The 20,003-nt window shown below is 39.1% G+C and overlaps 1 protein-coding gene across 6 annotated transcripts in view; it reads left to right on the forward strand.

The window, feature by feature from the left end:
* Positions 1-8,868: 8,868 nt before the first annotated feature.
* The window catches only part of FRMD5 (FERM domain containing 5), a 260,703-nt gene continuing 249,568 nt past the window's right edge, over positions 8,869-20,003 (forward strand). For 5 of the 6 annotated variants that reach the window (XM_019725326.2, XM_019725325.2, XM_019725327.2 and 2 more), the window contains exon 1: positions 8,903-9,155. In XM_019725326.2, the coding sequence (XP_019580885.2) occupies positions 9,054-9,155 (102 nt within the window). In that variant the 5' untranslated portion in view covers positions 8,903-9,053. Of the gene's footprint in view, positions 9,156-20,003 lie in introns of all 6 variants that reach the window. The other variant, XM_019725323.2, reaches the window with a different exon arrangement.

The raw sequence follows: 20,003 nt of genomic DNA on the forward strand, positions 1-20,003 counted from the left end.
TCTAAGTTCCTTGTGTTCTGAAATTTCACAATGCTGTGTCATGGTGTGGATTTCTTTATATCCATTTTTTTGGACACTTGGTAGGCCCTCTAAATTGGGAAATTCATGTCCATCAGTGTAGAAAATTTTCTTGAATTATGCCTTTGATAATTTCTTGCTCTCCACATTTTCCCGTTTCTATTCAGTTTTATGTTTCATTTATCCTACTTTGTTATTTTACATTTATAAAGGCTCTCTTTTAAATTCCCTGAATGATTTTCCCCTCCCCCCATAGCATCCTTTATTTATTTAAGGGATGCCATATCTCTTCTATCTGTATTAGGGTAATTAGTAATAATTTTCTTTTTGAAAATTTTCTTGCTTCTGCTTTGTCTTTCCATCTTCCAACTTACCTTTTTGTTGTTGTTTTGGTCTGTAGGTTTTATGTTAGAGGTATTACTTAAATTTCTTAAAATTTTGGTGACCTCACCTCCAGTTTAGAAACTCTGTTTTGCTCTTTCCAGAGAATTGCCCTTGAGTCTTCTGATGAAGTGGAGAAAAGAAGTCTCTTGGCTGCACAGAGTTGGAGAAGGGAACTGCTTCTTAAATGGACTTTCAAACAATTCTCCTGTTTTCAATTCTGTGTTCATTTCCAAAAGCACCTGGTGTATCAATTTCTAAATATTTAGTGGCTTCTACATGCATATCAAATTGCTTCTCAGCTTTCCCCTTTGCTGGGTTTGAATTCAACTTGCTTGAGTCTGCTCAGTTAATTATTACCATCATAGGTTTCTGGTTTCTAAAATGTTATTGCTGTGGTTCTTCCATATTCTCATAGGTCTTGTAGTTTATGCTTTTAAAAAAAATCACTTTACTGTTGTTTTAGTGGATTTGGAGTAAGCACAGAGATAAATGCATGTGTTTTATTTGCCATTTTTAAGCAAAAGTCTTATGACTTTCAGAACAACCAGGAAAGACATTATTACCCCCATTTTACAAATGAGAAATGGAGTTCAAATGACTTGCCAAGATTGCATAGCATATAATGTTAGATCTGGGGCTTGTATTCAAATCTTCTAATTTCAAGTTCAATGTTCTTTCCACTAACTTCCTTAAAAAGAAGGTTATGTAGTGTAGTTGTTAAAAGCACAGTCTTTGGCACCATACACTTGGATATATGAGTCCTGGTTTTGCCTCTTGGTTGCTGTATTCTTACGACACTACACTGAAAGTTCCTCATCCATAAAATGGGAATGATAACAATAGCACAACTTTGCCATAGTGTTGAAAGGATTCAATTAGATAATATATATAAAATACCCAGCAGATTTTCTGGCCTGGTGAGAGCTCCCTCAGTACTAAAATGGAAAAATTGAAATGATAAGATATAATAATGATTTGCAGTTTTAATTAACTGAATTGTGTCCAAGGAAACGTTAAAATTAATTCTGAGGACATTTACTGAATAATTAGCATGTGCACTATGCAATGTTTATTTTTCCTTTCTTTCCTATTTGAACATCTTTGTGACAATATATTTGGTTAGCAACTACTTTAAACCTAGGTGAGCTTAGATGATAAACTTCTGAGTAAGTATAGAAGAATTAGGCAGGGTTATCGATTTTCTACCCACCAATACCTAATGAAATGAACAATAAAAACAAAAATGCATTAACAAAGCCCAAAATTTACCAGGATGAAATCTTACACATACATAAAATGTTAAAAAAAAAAAAAGTGGTCAAGAAAAAACCCCAAATATTCTGGTGTAGTAAGGTACGATAACTCCTCACCCTGCTCCTTCTCCTCAGAAGCAGATTGAGAGGAAAAGCGTATGGGGGGAGTTGACAACATTCTGAGGATTCGCCCTTATTCCTTCACTAACTTGTGAAGAAGACTTCTGAAGGTGTAGATAAGCAACCATGGGGAGGCTGGAGGAATGAGGAACTATGAGACAATTGTTTTAAAATAGAAGCCTCCATATATGCAGGACCTCAGCAGAGACAATGAGGGCCTCCAGAGCTTTCCATTTCTCAGGTTACTAGGCTGAGCAGAACGACTGATACAAATTACACAAGAGTATAATATATTTCTGGCTGGTTAGATTGGGCTGAGCTAGGCCATTGAACTGAATCTCACAAGAGAGCAATGTTAATAAGAGCAACACTCTCCCAGCTTCTCTCTTTTCTTCCCCTTATCCTGAATCCTCATGTTAGAGAATATCGTTAGAGAACAACTTCAAACTCTTAACCTGGGGGAAGATAAACTGGTACATATCAGAGAAAATGGAAAGTCTGAAGCATGAACTGATGAAATATAATGACATGACTATCATTCAAACATGGTGGAAAGAAACATGATTTTTGAAAGACAGGTGAAGAATCTCGTTTTAGACAAAGACAACTGTTAAAGAAACTTGAACTGGACACTAGTTCAAGAGGTTAAAAACAGATTTTATTAAAAAAGACTATTGCAATAGGGGGAAAGAGACCTCAGTTCAGTATAGAACTGGGCTCGATTCTTAATATAACAAGGAAAAGTAAGAATGTATAGCAAAGGAACAGGGTGGGGATGGGGCAGTGTATGTATCTGTGGATGGAAAATGACTAAAAGGAAACATCAAGGATCAGGAGCGATTCTGGCTAAACCAACCTAAAAAGATTCTTGCTGAAGACAGGCCAAGGTGATCTGACATCACCTGGGAGATGTTGGGGAATGAAGAGTTTGGTAAGATATTAAGGGTGATCAGAGTTTGTGGGATTCTGGCTAAACTGACTTAACAGGATTCTTGCTAAAATTGGGTGATGCAAGGACAGACAAAAATCTAAAAGATGGAAAAAAGTCCAGAAGTTGAGACTTAGTTGGGAAGAGGATTCAGAGGAGCTTGACTAATGTTTGGTCAAGGAGAGACTCTTTGTCACAACCCAGAGAATAGAAGCATATTTTGTGCTAAAAAAACAAACAAACAAAACAAAACAAAACAAAACAAAACAAAAACAAAAAAACAGTAAGAAATAATATTGAATAAGAGATACAAGTTGAGACATTAAAGCAATAGAATGATTAAGAACTAAAATAATATCATTACAGATGATAGAAATAAATTTCAACAGCAAGGAACAAAATAGACTTGGCAGGTTAATGGCATGGAGAAAAGACTTGGGATAATCACAATGAGTAAAGAGGAAAAAGGCATAGAGATTTAAGAATTTAAAATAAATGAAAGATATAGTCAAATACGATTCAATATCGGGCTAATTAGTGTCCCAGAGGGAGAGAACCCATCAAATTCAAAAATAATAAGAGCTATTGTACAAAAAACCACCCATCTTACACAAGGGAAAATTGATTCAGAACAATTAACATAGAGATACATTCTGATTCTTGAACTTCAGTGTTAAATATATAGATCCATCAGCCATCTTGAAAGAAAAGAAAATTGCCTATAGGGGAAAAATTTTGACTCATCTCAGACTTCTCCATAGCAAATATCAAGGAAAAAAAGAAACAGAGGAGCCATGTCTACAAAATTCTGAGGGAAAGTTAGTGTGAACCACAAGTAGTATTTCTATTCAAGAATTTGTTCAAGTATAAAGGCAACAGGCAGACAATAAAGCACTCAGGGAACATGGCCTTAGCCATTCTCAAACAAACTGCTTAGCAAATAATTTCCACTTACCAGGATGTGAATAAAAATAAAAAACCCAGGAATGATGATGCTAGGATAAAAGGACAGGTGGTAAACACTGAACCCATTTGATTACAGAAATGAGACTTAACAACTAAAGGAAATATGGTTGCCCAAAACTGTAAATATTATAAACCCTGACAAAATAGAAATAATATAAACCACAAAAATTAGGAATTGGAGTATGGAGGGTAGAAGGCTGTATAATGTTAATTATCTCATTTTGCAGAACAAGTTGTCAATTGACACTATTAATCAAGAAGTATGGGCTGTTCTGATTTTCTATTGTTTACATATTTCTTTGCCTATATTCTTTGGGCTATGTCTCATATCTTTGCTGCCTTTCCCCTTTATGTCTTTTTTTAACCAATGTGCACTGAATATTAATCTACATAAACTGAATACTTAATAAATGTTATTGAACTAATTTTGCAGATTGCATGGGCCTGTAAATTCTATGAGGATTGGAAGTATGTTTTATTCATCTTTGAATTCTCTCAGCACCTGGCATAGGGACTTGCACATAGTAGACTGGCAATAATTTTTTTGAATAAATGAATTAATTTGCTTTGTTTCATATACATTTTGTTCCTGAAACAATGGCTGAAGACTAGCTGGAAATATAGGGAAAATGAACCATAATTGGAGAATATAATAAAGCCTGTCAACGACATCTGAGAGACCTATTATAAATGCTTCTGATGCCTCATTAAAGACACTCTATTGTTTTCAGAATGCATTTTTACTCCAATAAATAATCTCATCTTGCTCTAATTTAGTCATTCACACTGTTATCAAAATGATGTTTCCAAACAGATCCATCCTATCACTTCTCTGCTTTAAAATGTCGTATGCCCACCCCCCAATATCTATACAACAGAGCTCACATTCCTAAGCATGGCATTGAAGGTCCTATATGATCTGGCCTCAGTTCCTTTCTTCTGCCAATGCACCCCATATGCTATCCATACAGGAATACTTGCAATTTCTAGAACATGCTATATACATTTGTGCTTCTGTGTGTTTGCTCATGCTATTTCCTCTACTTAAAATGTCACTCTTCACCTCGTATCCATCTCCTACTGTCTGCACCTATCATGATACTACTCCATTCCTTAGGGCCCAACTCAAATGCCTTCCTTGTAAGGCCTTACTGTCTCCCATGTTTAAATAATTATACCATTTGTTCTTCTACAGCACCTCGCTCATGCTCCATGTGTTGTATTATGGCTAATTGTACACACATCTAACACTCTCTCCTAGATTGTGAACTTCTTGGTTTGTACATTTCCTTTCCCCCTATTCTTTGGGCTATGTCTTATGTATTCTAGAAAGCTGTCACAGAGTATATGCCTAACATATAGTCAATGCTCAATAAATATTTGTAGTTTGGTATAAAAAAAGCATACACACTGCTTATATTTCCACATAAAAAATACTTCTAAGTATAATGGGGGCTAAACTGAAGATCCTAAGGGTTGGCAGAAGGCAAGCTGTCTCTTAAACTGTAGGTGGTGTTCTGTCCTGATCCAAGAGAAGACAAACATTTCTTCAGAGGTAGATTGCTCTGGGAAAACTACGGGAATTGTTTAACCACTCATATTGAAGTAAGTATACATTTATTATTCTTGGAAAACTATAAAGTACCCATTAACCTGAATGTAGCTGCTTTAGACTGAGACGGAGTGCTCTATTTGGATATGCAAATCTTCATGTGGAGCAGCAGCACTGCCTTTGCAGACGTTGATGCAGAAGAGAACAGACTGTTTCTCCTCTCTGTAGATTTAGACAATATATGTGTCAATATATTGTTTCTGTGGAGATATGAATGTCTTTGTTTGAGTTCTTGCTCTTTGGAGAATAGAAGCTGCAATTTAAAGAATACAGGAAAGCAAGGATAGGCATGATCCTCACTGTTTATCAGAGAAGTAATTATGCAAGGGACTGGACTGGCTTTGGTGAGGCTCTACCTGGATCTGTACGTAAAGACTGAAGAACTCAATCTTTGTGAGAAATATGCTGATGTCCTAAGGGGTAGCCCAGTTGGGTCAGAGGTCAAGGTCACACCCATGGGGATGGAGGGTGGGGTTTCCTTTAAAGGAATAGATATTCCTTTGCCTATATTCCTTGGGCTATGTCTCATATCTTTGCTGCCTTTCCCCTTTATGTCTTTTTTTAACCAATGTGTACTGAATATTAATCTACATAAACTGAATGGCCTTCCTAGAAAGAGGCAGCACATGGGACAGAAAATGGGATGTTGAAAGTGGACTTTATACTGGTTGAGGAGAGTTGTTTTCTTCTCAGCTTCACAGTGGTTGGGCTGTGAAGCCCAAGACATGGTCCCGGGAACTCTTGATGGAGAGGAGAACTATCTTCAGCCATATGGACCCAAGCTGGAAGTCGACAGTAAGGCAGGCCTGTATCTAGTCCATAAGGGCTTTGAGAGCCATGTCATACCTGCAGGTTACTTGGGATTATTTTTCCTTTCTAATATTGTATACAAAACAGTGGTCTTAGCTGTGCTGTGAGGAGACTTTGAGGAGAAGGGCCTTTGTTTGTAATCTGGTGAAGAGAGGGCAGAGCCCCTTCCTGCCAAATCCCAAGGTGATGCTGAACGTTGCACTGGCTGGAGAGAGCTCAATGTCCCAAAACATCAGGGTATGGGACATCTGAAGCAGAGGCAGGAGTAGTTTAGTTATTTCAGGCATATGTGGGTGACAGTACCTCCCCTGGGGACTCGACGGTAGTAGAGACAAGAGGGAAACTCTAAAGAGGACTGACATCTTGATATATTGGAAGGTGGGACTCAGAGCCATTGTAGTTGGGAGTTTTATTTTAAATATGGCCTCTTTTATACTAAAAAACTCATTAAGCTATGACAATCTGATCAATCTGATTCTCAAGGGTACATGAGGGCTTTTATTGAACAAACTCTTTCTATCTTGGGTCCCCTGCTCCCTAGAGAAACAAAGGTAAACAAAGTATTCCTCAGTTTGATTTTATATGAGCCTTTTCTTTTTATTTCCCTGAAGGCTTCTGCTCTTGAGCCTTATAGAGGCACACATCTAACCAAAAACTGATTGATTCTTGCTTTTCTTCTATTATTTGTCCATCCTCTGTTTTCTTAACAAAATGTTCTGTAGCAGAGAGTAAGGGAGAGTTGGAAGCTTTTTATGGATATGCGTAAGCATAGATGAATATCTAACTGGTCTTTCAATGAGGTGAGCATCTAAAACATGATTTTCTTAGGCTAAGCATTCGTATACAGAAGCTACAATTTCATCCCTGTTCATTTCATCTATAGTCGTATTTTAAAAAATAGACTGCATTCAGTTCCTTAGAGCTTCTCTGGATTTACGGTGCTTTGCCTTTTTATTCTAACAGCTGCTTATTTACATAACCTGTTAGAGACACGTCCCTACCATCACATTTCAGGCCTTCTTCTAGCTTCTGGGATATTTTTTTCTTGCTCTTGTAGATTCTGAAACAAATCACAACTTTTCTTTCAACAAAAGTTCTGCTTGTCTGAGGTCTTCCATCATCTTCTTTCATCTACAAAACAAAGTTGAGCATTACAGAATATCACTTCGGCATATTAATAATTTCACTTGTCTTCAAGACCTTCCTGAAATTAATTATAAATTCCATTTACATCACTTAACAAACCTTTATTGAATACCTATTATGTTGCAGCCACCAGGCTACCTGCTGGAGCTACAGAGTAGCTCAGCTCACACCTGGTTTTATGGCTAGACTACTTGACTCACTGGTTCTAGTTTCTTAACTAACTCCTCCAGGATTGCATTGACGAGAGGAACCTCCTCTTATAGCTATTGAATGCCATAGGGAGAATGCAGTTTATAAGGAGAGCAATCCAGGTTACTTAGGTGATAACTGAAAGTGGGGGTTGGTTCTAAGCACATAAATTGGAAGAAATACTGAAATCCAAAGACAATAGAGAAGAAGCACACTTTAAAGGTCGGATGTTTTTCTAGGTTAATATACGGTTTCATTTCATTTCTTTTTTTAAAAAAACTTTTATTTATTTTAAGTGTGTTTTTACAGGACCCATCAGCTCCAAGTCAAGTAGTTGTTTCAATCTAGTTGTGGAGAGCACAGCTCACCCTGGCCCATGTGGGGATCAAACCACAACATTGTTGTTAAGAGCACCTGTGCTCTAACCAATTAAGCTAATGGGCTGCCCCCAGGCTTTCATTTTTATGTGCCTAAATAAGTAAGTACAGAGTAAATTATGAAAATAATAGGAAATTATGCAGATTTCATTATTTTTCAGTTAATGTATTTATTGCAGCATTACTGTTCTGTGTTGATAAAGATTCTTTTATAACATTTCCTTCCATCAAATTTCGTAAAAAACATGAGGTTTTTAGACGTGGGGGCACAGAGGACAGGAGACAATTTTTTTCTGTGTTTTGTTGATGAAGTCTGAAGACATAATTCTAATTCTAAAGGTGCAAGGAAATGATCCATAGCTTCCTCTGCTCCATACCGGCTGAAGGAGTATGCCTCAATCTCTTCCTTTTGTCTTCTGAAAATAAAAAGAGGCAAAGGGTGTTGGAGTGGAGGATTTTCTAGGGGTTAAACTCGGGTGCTTAAGGACCTCTGCGAATCCTGCAGCTTTTTCTTAAGTAGCTCCTGTAAAACAGATGTTCTCTAAAATAAGAGGGCTAGAGCAGAGAGGCTGTCGGGCCCGACCTGGGGTAGAGCGCAGGTGGGGGCAGCCGCCTAGATCAGAGCCTGCATTCTGCAGGTGCAGGGATTATGATCTCGCACCGCCCCGGCTCCTGAGAGGGCGGGAACAGCGGCGTTGCAGAGTGTAGAATTTAGTCTCTAAAACAGAGCCCTAATATATTCCAAACAGCAGGCGCCAATCCAGCCGGGTGTTTACACCTGGCTCGGGGGACGCGAAAGAGCATTTGTAGGAACCGCAGGGAGCAGAAGAGCCCCTCGTTTGGGATGCCAGAGGGCTGGTCCGATTTGGCTCGGTCTGATTGCTTTCCCGTGATTGCTTTTTCAACTTGTCGGTCATCGCAGTGCGCTATTTCGATTGGCTGTACCGTCTGTCACTCGGTTCCGCCGCGCTGACCCCCATTGGGCCCCCTCCGGCCGAGGCCCCGCCCCACGAGCTGGGCACCAGCATTGGGGCATTGAAGAGACAGAGCGCGGCGCTTGCTCTGGGTTGGGGGAGGCGGTGACGGGGAAGGAGGAGGAGGAGGAGCGGGGCCAGCAGGAGTCAGCGGCGGCGACCGGGCTGGGGTGATGGTGCAGGTGCCCGGGGTCGGCGCGGAGCTGCCGGGTTGAGGGGCGCCTGGTCCAGGGTCCGCAGAGCCGCCGCGTCTCCCGGAGGCGGGCGGGCGGGAAGATGCTGAGCAGGTTGATGAGCGGCAGCAGCAGGAGCCTGGAGCGCGAGTACAGCTGCACTGTGCGGCTGCTGGACGACAGCGAGTACACCTGCACCATCCAGGTCAGTGGCGCGCCAACCCGCCCGCGGGACCCCCTTGTCCTCCTAGTCTGGCCAACTTGGTCCGCGGCCGCCGCCCGGGGGTCGCCCCACACCCCAGTGCTTTGTCCGCTGCTGGCTGCGGAGGACGGCCCCGGTGCAGGGCGCCTTCACCAGAGACCCTGTCCGGGGCCGGGCACAGGGCTCTTGGCGTTGCTGCGGGGTGAGTCCCTGTGTCCCGGACCCCCAACTCGTTCCCTGCTCTCTCCAAGGTGAGGGCGCTCCATCCTGGCTCCTGGAGTCCGCCCGGGTGGGTGGTACCTTCGGCGAGCGTCCGGGGAGAGGTGGGCAGGGCTGGAAGCTCTTTCCCCGGCCGCCCCGTCGCGGGGCGCAGGCTTTGGCTGCTCGGCCCGCCAAGGTCCGCTAGCAGGCTTTTCTTATCTCTTTGGTTGGGATGATAATGGTGTATGTCATAATCCCCCGCACCCCCAGCATTTGTGAGTCAGAGCTCTCCGAAGGTACAACTGAACGCGCAGCCCATGCAGAGTGGCCTATTGAAGGGAGCCCAGCCAGCCCTCTGGGCTTTACAAATTTAGGCCCCCCTCCCTCTGTTCGCTCCCCAAATCTTATTCTATTGGGCAATTCGGGGGGGGGGAGGGGGCGTGAGGTGAAGATTTAGCAACAAGTCCCAGCGATTTGAGGGTTGACAGTGGCGAGAAACAATCTGTGACTTAAAAAACACACACACAAAAAAAACGCCAACAATACGATAATGCTGCACAGCGTTTCTGGTATTTTTGAAGGGATTTTTACAACCTCTGGCTTATGTCCCTTCACTACTGCTGTGTGGCACGTCAGTAGTAGCCTTTCCCAGGAATGCAGCCCCAACCCTCTTTCCTCCTTTATAAAGTCAGAGATAGAAAACATTGATAGTGCTCCGGTGTTGAGTTCAGCTGCGGGAAGGATCCTGCGCTCACTGCCAGAAACTGCTCTTTCTGGAGAAGCAAATTGAGTTGGAGCCGGAGGGGTCTCACCTGATCCCTATTAGCACCAAGAAACCAGAGAGGGCTTCTCGCCTCAGATGTGGCAGACAAAAACTGTCGGCCTGGGTCCTACTCTTTGTCTCCCTGCCTCCCCCCACCCCCCTATTTGTTTTTTGCTGACAGTGCTCAATAGCGGAAAATAGCGGTGTGTGAGAAAGACGCTGGGTATTGTATGGGAGCAGCTGCTCTCTGCTGACTCGGTGCTCAGTTCAGTCTTCTCTCCACTTTCCCTTTTTTACCATCCCCTCCACCCCCACCCAAACCAGCTCTGGACGTAAGTGCTGACTGCTGCCAAAGATCCATGAGGGTAGAGAAAGAGAACAAAAATCTCTTTTTAAGGCCGTTTAAATACAGATTAAGCAGTCGTAAAGATGCTAGCCATCAAATGAAAGGATTTTTGTAGTTGAATATGATAGAGATGTTATGTATTATTTCCTTACTGAAAAAGTGGCATACTTTTTGTTTCTTTTGTATCTTTATGTGTCATATACAGTTTTCTTTGTTTTTTAGTGGTGGAGGAGAAAACATTGAGTTGACATTTTCATTCGAATACATTGTCTAGAGCTTTTAAAGTATTAATATTTATCCCTTTGTTTTAAAATTTACAGCATTTACACAATATCGTATCAAGGGCAGTGTGAGATTTAGACTTCATGAGATGTAAAATACTTTTGGAGTATACATATGGTGACATAAAATTTCCAGGGTGGGTCATTAACTTTTGCCAAGATGTAGAGTACAAATGAAACAATTCACATCACCACTCCACCAGTGATAACCCTGTGGTTTTAACGTATCACAATAAGGTAATTGGTTATTTTGCCCACTTAGTGGAAACATGAAGGTTGGTTGATTGCTGTTATAGTTATGGGTAGTTTTTATTATTACCATTACAAAATACTTTAAGTTAATCAGGACTTACTGGATTTATGCTTGCTGTATTCTACTATGGTTGTGTTTTTTTCCCTGATGGTCTTTTTTTACATTATTACAATTTAATGTTATAGGAATTTAGAAAAATTAAAAATAAAATTAAACAATTTAGCTTGGTGTAACATGACCATACTGTAGTAAGTGTCTACTGTCTAGACATGTTAATGATTGTACATTGGGATTCTAGCATGAAATCTAAACACTAGAATTCTAAAGTGTATGGAATATTGTCATTTTGGGGCACCACTATTGTGAACTACTTTTGTTTTTACCCATGTGAGGAAATGTAAGAAAAGACAGTATCTTGTGTGAAATCAGTATTTTGTGCATATGGCTTGTTTGAGCATTGGAGATTGAGTTTTTCTTACCAACTTTTCTCCTTGTATATTTCTGTATGTGTGTGCGCATGCTTGTTTGTCAGATACTGGGCACGGGGTCTTTAAATCAATATTGAAAGAAACTGTGAGCTACTCATTAGGTTAAAAGTGACATTTCCAACATCTTAGGAATTGCAGTACTGTATATATATTTTTTAATTTTGGTAATAATTTGAACTTTTTCTTTAAAGTATTGTATGCCATGTTTTTATTTAAATAAGTTACCTATTTTAGAAAGATTTCAGTGCTTCTTGAGTTAATTAGGGACCACTTAGGGTATTACAGAATCAGAAATGTATCACTGGGTTAGAGTCCTAATAGCCACATTTGGTAAATTTCAGTTGTAGGAAATTCTGTCAAAGAATTGGCCTAGCCTTTCATATTGCATCAGTTACACTGATCTGGCATTTAGGATGTGATGATTAAGGTGATGAAAATGCCTTATGCCCTCTCAGTGAAGGTTGCCACAGTTACCAGACTATTCTTTTATTCTTTCTGATATGCAAATTTATTTGTAGACCTCGAGAAATGAAAGTACATATACATAGGAGGGTTGTAGTATAATTGCTCCCCTGTGAGGAACATTGTTAACAGCTCCCTGCCAGTTTTGAAGGTCATTGTCTCATAAATGCAGATCTGGTCCACATTTTTCACACATCTGTTTCATTTATGCATATCTATATTTGCTTACGACATTTACTACCTTTGTTATTTTATTTGGGAGGAAATAGGAAAAAGGCAAAGGCTACTGAATATCTTTGAATTCAGTATATCAAATGGAGTCATGTAAATACTTAAGCATATGATATCCTAAGGAATAGATTTTTAACTATCTTTTGAGTTATAATAGTTTATAAAATATTAAGAATATATATTGCAGAAATGTCAGTAGAAATATGTATTGAAAAATACATATTTTCAAGTCAGAAATATTAATCACTTTTGTGATCACTGAAAAGTAGAGGTACCCTCGAAATGAATTTGATTTTACTGGGAGCATATTAAAATAACATCTGATTAAACAGCTAGGTTAAATTAGCTTTTGCAGTTACATAGGGTATCATAAACTGTGTGTGTGCACTGAGGCAGTTCTATAGTAGAACTAAGGTTTAGATTTGATTGTGGCTCAGCCTCTTGGTAACTGTGGGACCTAGGATAAGGGAGGGAATATTAGGGGAGAGAACTTGCTGTTAGGGCATGTACTTGCTGGCACTCTACCTGTGTTACATTATCTCATTTACCTCACAACAGCATTATACGCATTGTACCATGGAATTGTGGATTGGTGGGAGAGCTGATGTTTGTTGAATGGCTAACTATGAACTAGGCTTTCTGCTAGGTGCTTTGCCTATGCCTTACATCAACTATTTGAGAGTTAGATGGTAGTATTATCCTCATTTTACAAGTGCAAGGCCCAGGTGAAAGGACTTGCTCAAGGCTAGCAGGTGACTGTGTTATATTTAAACCCTGGTTCTTTTGTCTCTAAGTCCCGTCTTTGTTCCCTCTATCCATTCTGACTCCCTGAGTCACTTTACCTGTCTTACCTTAATTTCCTCATCTATAAAATGGGAATATTAATACTTATTTCATAGTAAAGAGAAAATTATTTGGAAATATCATTACAAATAACAAGGAACATTTAAACAGAGTAATATATGTGTCTTATTCCATGCAAATGAAAAGTTGAATTGAGAAATGTTTTACTTAACCTGTAAGTTTCTTTAAAATGATTTCTGATAAATCTCAGTGAAATTGTAAAATCCAAGGCTGGGATGACTGGATTCTTCATTGGAACTATTCTTTCAAGTACAAGAGCTCAGGTTTGCTTTCCTTCTATCCTACCAAGTCTTTGACTTTAGAGGGACATTTATGGCCTGGACTATGATTTGTCTTTTCTAAGAACTACTTCTTCATAGTTGCTAAGTGGAATCCTTGGTTTTGTTAATGCAAAAGGGATGTTGTTAGAGAATTAGGATAATTTTATTCACAGAGAAAAACATAAAACTATTGTATTTTCATGAATATTGTGTTTTTTTAAAAAATATATTTTAAAAAATAATTATGCTCTCTCAGGATCTGTTACAATAACAAGTCAATTAGGCTAATTCCTGAAACTATGATAGTTCCAAAATTAGCCTAGAATCCTAACAGCATTTGTATTCTGTTTCTTAATGTGTATAATAAAACATTTATTATATAAAATGAATGCAAATCAGCCTTTTTAGTACAGAAGGTAAATTCTAGATGTATATTTTTATTCTCATTCTTTTTCTGTTTGAAAAAGCCATTTAAGGAAGTGTCAGCGGCATCCAAGACAAACCACAGTAGATTTCACTCAAGGGTATTTGTATGAATTTGCATTCTATTAAACGCTTGGCATGAGTATGCTAGATGTGGCAATTCAACATAGTGTAAAATAAAGGAGCACTTGGTTTTTGAGTCTTCTGTTTGTTACATTGTCCAGAGACTTGTTTATCATGTCTGTGCTATCATTAATATCGCACTTAAAAAAAAAAAAGATGTTTGCTAAAATAAAATCAGACAACTTAAAGACAAAAAGTAGTCATTTTTGTTACACGTTTATAGTGGTTTATGTATAGGTATTAAAATGTGTAACCCCCAAATAAGAAGAAGCAAGGTATTAATTTCAGAAGCAATTTACCAATGATATAGTAATTACTATATTAAAATATTTTGGATTATTTTAAGAACTTTATTTTCTGGTAGATTATACTTTAAAATTTATAGAAGAGTAAGAGAAAGCTATAAATCTTAAGCCCTAAGAATTATAGTACCTAGTTCAGTGCTTTACATAGTTATATAGTTCAATAAATATGTGTTCTGATTTGTTTGTGCTGCACGATTGCTGTTAACTTCAACACTAAAATTTCTTATGCCTGAAAACAAACATTTTCTAACAACTGTATAGTGCTTTTATAGTTCAAACCCACCCATTTCCAAACCGTTTGCTTTGCAACCCCTCTCCCTGGTGAGAAATACAGTATGTAAATGTGCTATTTTATGGAGTCTTTACAGCCTCTGATAACTTTCTGATATCATTACAAATAATAAGGGACATTTAAACAGTAATATACTATACTTACATGATGCCTTATTCTATGTAAATCAAAAATAGAACTGAGAAATGTTTTACTTAAGCTGTATGTTCTCTTAAAATGATCTCTGAGAAATCTCAATGAAATTGTAAAATCCAAGGCTGGATGACTGGATTCTTCATTGGAACTATTCTTTAAATTTTAAGAGTTGAGGTTTGCTTTCCTTCTACCTTGCTCTGCTGTCCTACCAAGTCTTTGGCTTTAGAGGGGCATTTATTGCCTGGACTGTGATTTATCTTTTCTAACAACAGTTATCCTTTGTTGAATTAGTAGAGCTCCAGTCTGTAGCTCCTATGATATTTTGGTTTGTCTCTTAGGATTTCAAGCCTTTCAGCTGCTCCCTTTCCCCTCATCTGTGCAGGTTTAGAAGACTTAGGTCAAATGAATATTGTGCAGTGCAGTGCTTCGTAGAGCGTTAGAGGTCTGGCAGAATTAAGACATTACATCTAAAAACGATATCCCCACAGCCTTATTTTCTAACCTTTTGCTCCAACAGGAAGTGAGCCATGCTTCCCAACCTGTTTCTAGTTATGTCTATTTTAAGCTGACTTCATTTTTTCTCCCATAGCCTCATCTGTAACATTCTGTTTGACTCTGCAGACCCTGTTTCATGGACTAGTCTCTTGGGGGAGGGGGTCACTTTTCCTCAGTTGTGCCTCACCAGAGCTTGTACAACAAATGTGAATATCATGCAGGATTGGCAGCAACCTTACAGCTTCTCTAATCTCATGGTGCTCAGGGAGGAGGGTGCTGCTCTCCTGGAGGCCAGGTGGCAGTTCTTGCCCCTCTGTTTCCTAGCCTTTGACCCTTAGGGCTCAGGCCAGCCACCTTAATGGTTTTCTCATGCTGCTGAGAATTTGAAGAGTACTAAAACACCTGCAGCCCTGTCTTGCAGAATGAATGTTGTTTCCCCTAAGCTAGCAAAACACCTTGTCGTGTGTCCATCCTAGCTGAGTCTTCCATTCCTTTAATATTCTAGACCCTGGTCACCAATACAACGTTATGAACTTTTACAAACATTTTAAATATAGATAGAGCCAAAGATAGATTAGGGAGAGCAGTTTCTCTGGGAGGCCAACCCCTAGATTTAAATTATGGACGTCCTATATTCTGGTTTCTCTTCAGATCATATGAATCTTTCACCTTTTTAAATTATGGACCTCTTACCTCCCAAGGTCCCCACATATATTGTCAATATTTTGAATAAGATAGGGACCTTGCATTGGTCTTTCACCAGTTGTAATTGCTGTACTATTTCTAAGGGTGATATTTTAGTTTTGTGGTCTTTCCAATTTAATTATATCACATCCTAGATTTGGAAGGCAGGAACTTGTAAACACTCTTAGGTTCAAATTCTCCAGGCTTTTGCTTGCTAACGTCAAACTAAACACAACTTGTGTGAATCAAGCCCTCTAAGGAGAGCCTTCCGTGCCATGCTCATACAGGCAAAATAATTAGGCCACATGCTTGGCAACCACTGAGTTTGTGTACAATAGCTCCATTCACTTGTCTACAGAAAACACCCCTTTGATAGTGATTATAGCCTTCATTCCCCTCCTCTACTTCTGACTCCCAGCATAATGATGACCTCATCTGCTGGTCCATATTTAGAGACACTCTAGACCGCTCCAGAGATGCTTTAGGATGCTTTCCTATGTGTTAAGGATCATTTCAAAACCTCAGACAACCACTGTCCACCAAGGGAAACCATTCAAGATGAGGACCAAACCTAGCTATTATGCCTGATTAGGGTCATCTTACTGTGTTGTAACTCAGGGGTCTCTTTTCCTTTTGTAGAAACTGTGAACCTTGTTAAAAGCAAGGAGAATAGAGTAGGAGATGGGTTAAAGCAGTGGTTCTCAAAGTATGGTTCAGTTTCACCTGGGTACTTGTTAGAAATTCAAATTCTTGGCCATACTGCAGACTTAGGGAATCAGAAACCTGGAGGATGGAGCTGAGCAATCTGTTTTAACAAGTCTGTCAGGTGAGTCTTATGCATGCTAAGGTTTGAGAATCACTACTACTGGGTTATACAGATATTTAGTAGATAAAATTGATGAGACTTGTTGATTGACTGGATATAAGAGGTGAGAGAGAAGGAAAAGCCAAGAATCAATCTCACATTTCTAACTTTTGATTTTCTTCACAATAGCCTTAACTGAATCTCTACACTTGTAAGTTAAAAGTTAGGTTATTTGCAGATATGCATACCTATCTTCAAATGGACAGGGTTCTACAGATTCTACAGTGGGTCATAATTCCAATTCTTTGCTCTTGTATTTATTGGTTAGTTTTATTTTTGTCTTCCTTGACCTAAAAAAAAAAGATTATTTTATATTTGTGAATTGCTTTTCAAGGAAATCTTCACAACTTAAAGCACTGGCAGAGTAAAGACCCACATTGGCTGAGGGATTGCAAACACGTAGATAGCAAACTACAAAATAACCTAGAATTAGGGCTAAGACAAGGTGATATGCTGTGGTGCTACAAATGTGGGGGACTCAAAATTAATAAATATTTCTCAAAGGAGGTGAGATTTGAACTAGGTCATGAGAGAGCCAAAAGCAGAAAGTGGGCTGTGGGGGATGGATAAAGGGCATTCCAGGCTGAGGTAATAGCAGGCTACTTTTAGGTAGAAAAACTAAAAATGTAAAACCAAATATATTTAGTCTTTATTATTGTTTATCTGACTTACTCTGGTACAGTTGAGTCAAACTACAGAAATCTACTTGCCCAGGTAAAACGACTGTCAGCAAATTTCAATCATTCTCATGTTCAGAGGAGTAGGTCTAAACTAATACTAAGAGCATAAAGCGGACGTTAATTAACTCTAATTCTAAAACTGTGTAACACACATTAAGATTCTTTACAAAGCACCATATAAAGAACAGGTAGATTCAGATATCAATCTTAATTCTGTGACTGCAGCAACTACATGTGAATTTTATTTCCAAGAGACCTCATCTCAGGCATCAGTTTACTTATCTGACCAAAAAAAGAGGGTATCAAATTCTAACGTTTAGCTGATGTTTGAAAATCCTTTGACTGATACAGTGCCAACTAAACTGTGCAGTAACAGTTAAGAAATGTGACCTGTAGAGCCCTAAAAGGCACAGTTCAGCATCTCTGTTCCCAAACCTAAGTGGCCACCAAAAATAGCTTTTCTAGAGGACGGAGGAGTGCTTCTTTGGATTCCCCAGTGAGCCCATGCCTGCCAGCTCCCAAGTTCCCAGCCCTACACAGGGTGCACTTTTAGCCCTCAACACAATGCCAGACTAGATCTTAGGGGATGGGAGCCTCCAAGAAAGCACTGTTTGGCATTTGGGCAATCAATGTTTGGCAGAATTCCAATGCTAATAGGTTATTTTGCTCTGGAAAAGGAGAAAAAGAAGGGGTAGTCTAAAGACTGATGAATAGGGGAATGACTGACAATTCAGGCTCTCCACTTTGTTGGAGAGATTAAGGAGGCTTGCTGTGAAGTGGTATTATGGGAGCCAGATAAATTAGCAAAGGCTCACAGGCCCAAGACCTGAAAGAAATAGTGGTACATCAAAACAGCATGCCCCAGGGCACACTCAAATGTCTGGCCACTTTCACTGAACTTGTAGTAGGAAAAAAGCCAAATCATTGTGAACCTCATAGCCTGGTATCCCACATAGGCATTCCATAGTTAGGAAACTTATCCTTCGCTCCAGGCAGGTGCAGAGCCTTCTTTCTCTGTAGTCTAATTTAACTCAAGGGCCTCTAGTGTGGGCCCTAGACTTATTTTGAAGACACCTAAGTGAAAGAGTTGGCTTTAGGAGTCCTACACTATTCCAAAAACTCGAGGCAGGAGGTGCCACTAAGATTCTTATTTTGTCAGACATGAGCTAAGCAGATAACACTGATCACAACACAGAGAAACAGAATTAATCACTTTACCTAAGGATTTCAAGTATTTCTAGGGGCAATCAAGGCTGGAGAAGACATCCAGCCTGCTCTCTTTCAGATTTTCACCTCTGGAAAAATCTAAAAGCCCCCCCACCACAACCCTAGTTACTATGGAATTGGAGGTTTGTAGGTCAGAGGACTCCATGGACAGGCAGTAATGTCTGGGATGTTGTTACAAGGCATATTGAGCCTGCAGTTTCACACACTCATCAGTGCAGTAGAATATCCCATCAGCATTTTTGGGAACCACTCAAGAAATTTGGCTGAGAGAGAAAAATCTGATGAAAACATAAGGTAGTTCTAGTACTACAATGCAACTTCTTTAATCTGTGCCCAGCGTTAGATTCCAATACATGTGAAATAGGTTTTAAAAATGTGAATGGGGATTTCCTTCATGTAGCTGCAGGAAATAAGATCCTTAACCAACTGTTGCAATGTCAGATTTCATAAGCAGCATAGCTGGTAGAAAAATCACACTCTCGTTGCTTATTTTTAAATACACCTTGGATAATTTAGGTAGGCTTATTTAAATGAATAGCCACAGTACAGAGAAAACATCTAAGAATTATTTTCTAATCTTTATGGTAAAGGAAAACACATATTATCCATATTCCAATTTTTAATATTGGATACGCTGCACATCTGATTATTTTTGAGAGACCAGTATTATATTGTCTTGCTGCAAATTAAATTTTTTAGTGGGTAATATTATGGCCTATTCCTACTAATAATATCTCTCACATAAAATACGTCTTGCTTCTGGTTGAAAGAAAATGACAGAAGTGGAAAAACTTTCTCTTCTTTTCCTGAATTCCACAGTTTTGTTTCTTACCATTTTTTCTGATACAATAGCTCTTCTATTCATATTATCTCATTTGTTTTATGCTAATTTACGCTTTGGGCCACTCATTTAATATAATCTCATATCAGTTTCTAACTGCCATTACCACTAAGTTATACCTCTGTTTATGGTCAAATTCTTTGTGTGGTTGTCACACTTTATTTTGGTGGTGGTGGGAGGTGTTAAAAAAGATTCAGTCATACTGTATGTAAATATTCACTAGAGCATAATGTGATATGTGTCCTTTAATTTCATAACTTAACACAGGAATGTTGTATATTTTAATGAATTGGAACTTGAGACAGTACAAACACCTGGATTGTATAAAGTGACAACTTGGGGCTGGACTGAGTGTTCTATGTTTAGAATTTTCTGTGTACTTTTTTGCAATTATTTCTTAATGGATGAATAGACCTAATGAGACTTTATGTCTACTGAGACTTTAGGTCTGGTACCCAGGGATTGGGTGGACATGGTGGGGCCTCTTGCCCATGGCCCAGGAAAGTCTTTACTTTGGACAGTTGAAGTTTAGTGAAACTGGAGAGAGACTGAAAATAATTGAAGGGATCAACAAAAGATCAAAATCAGAGAAACAGTCACGATGGAGCAAGATGACCCATAAGCAGAAATAC

The sequence above is a fragment of the Rhinolophus sinicus genome, linkage group LG03, assembly GCF_036562045.2.
Source record: "Rhinolophus sinicus isolate RSC01 linkage group LG03, ASM3656204v1, whole genome shotgun sequence".
NCBI lineage: Eukaryota > Metazoa > Chordata > Mammalia > Chiroptera > Rhinolophidae > Rhinolophus > Rhinolophus sinicus.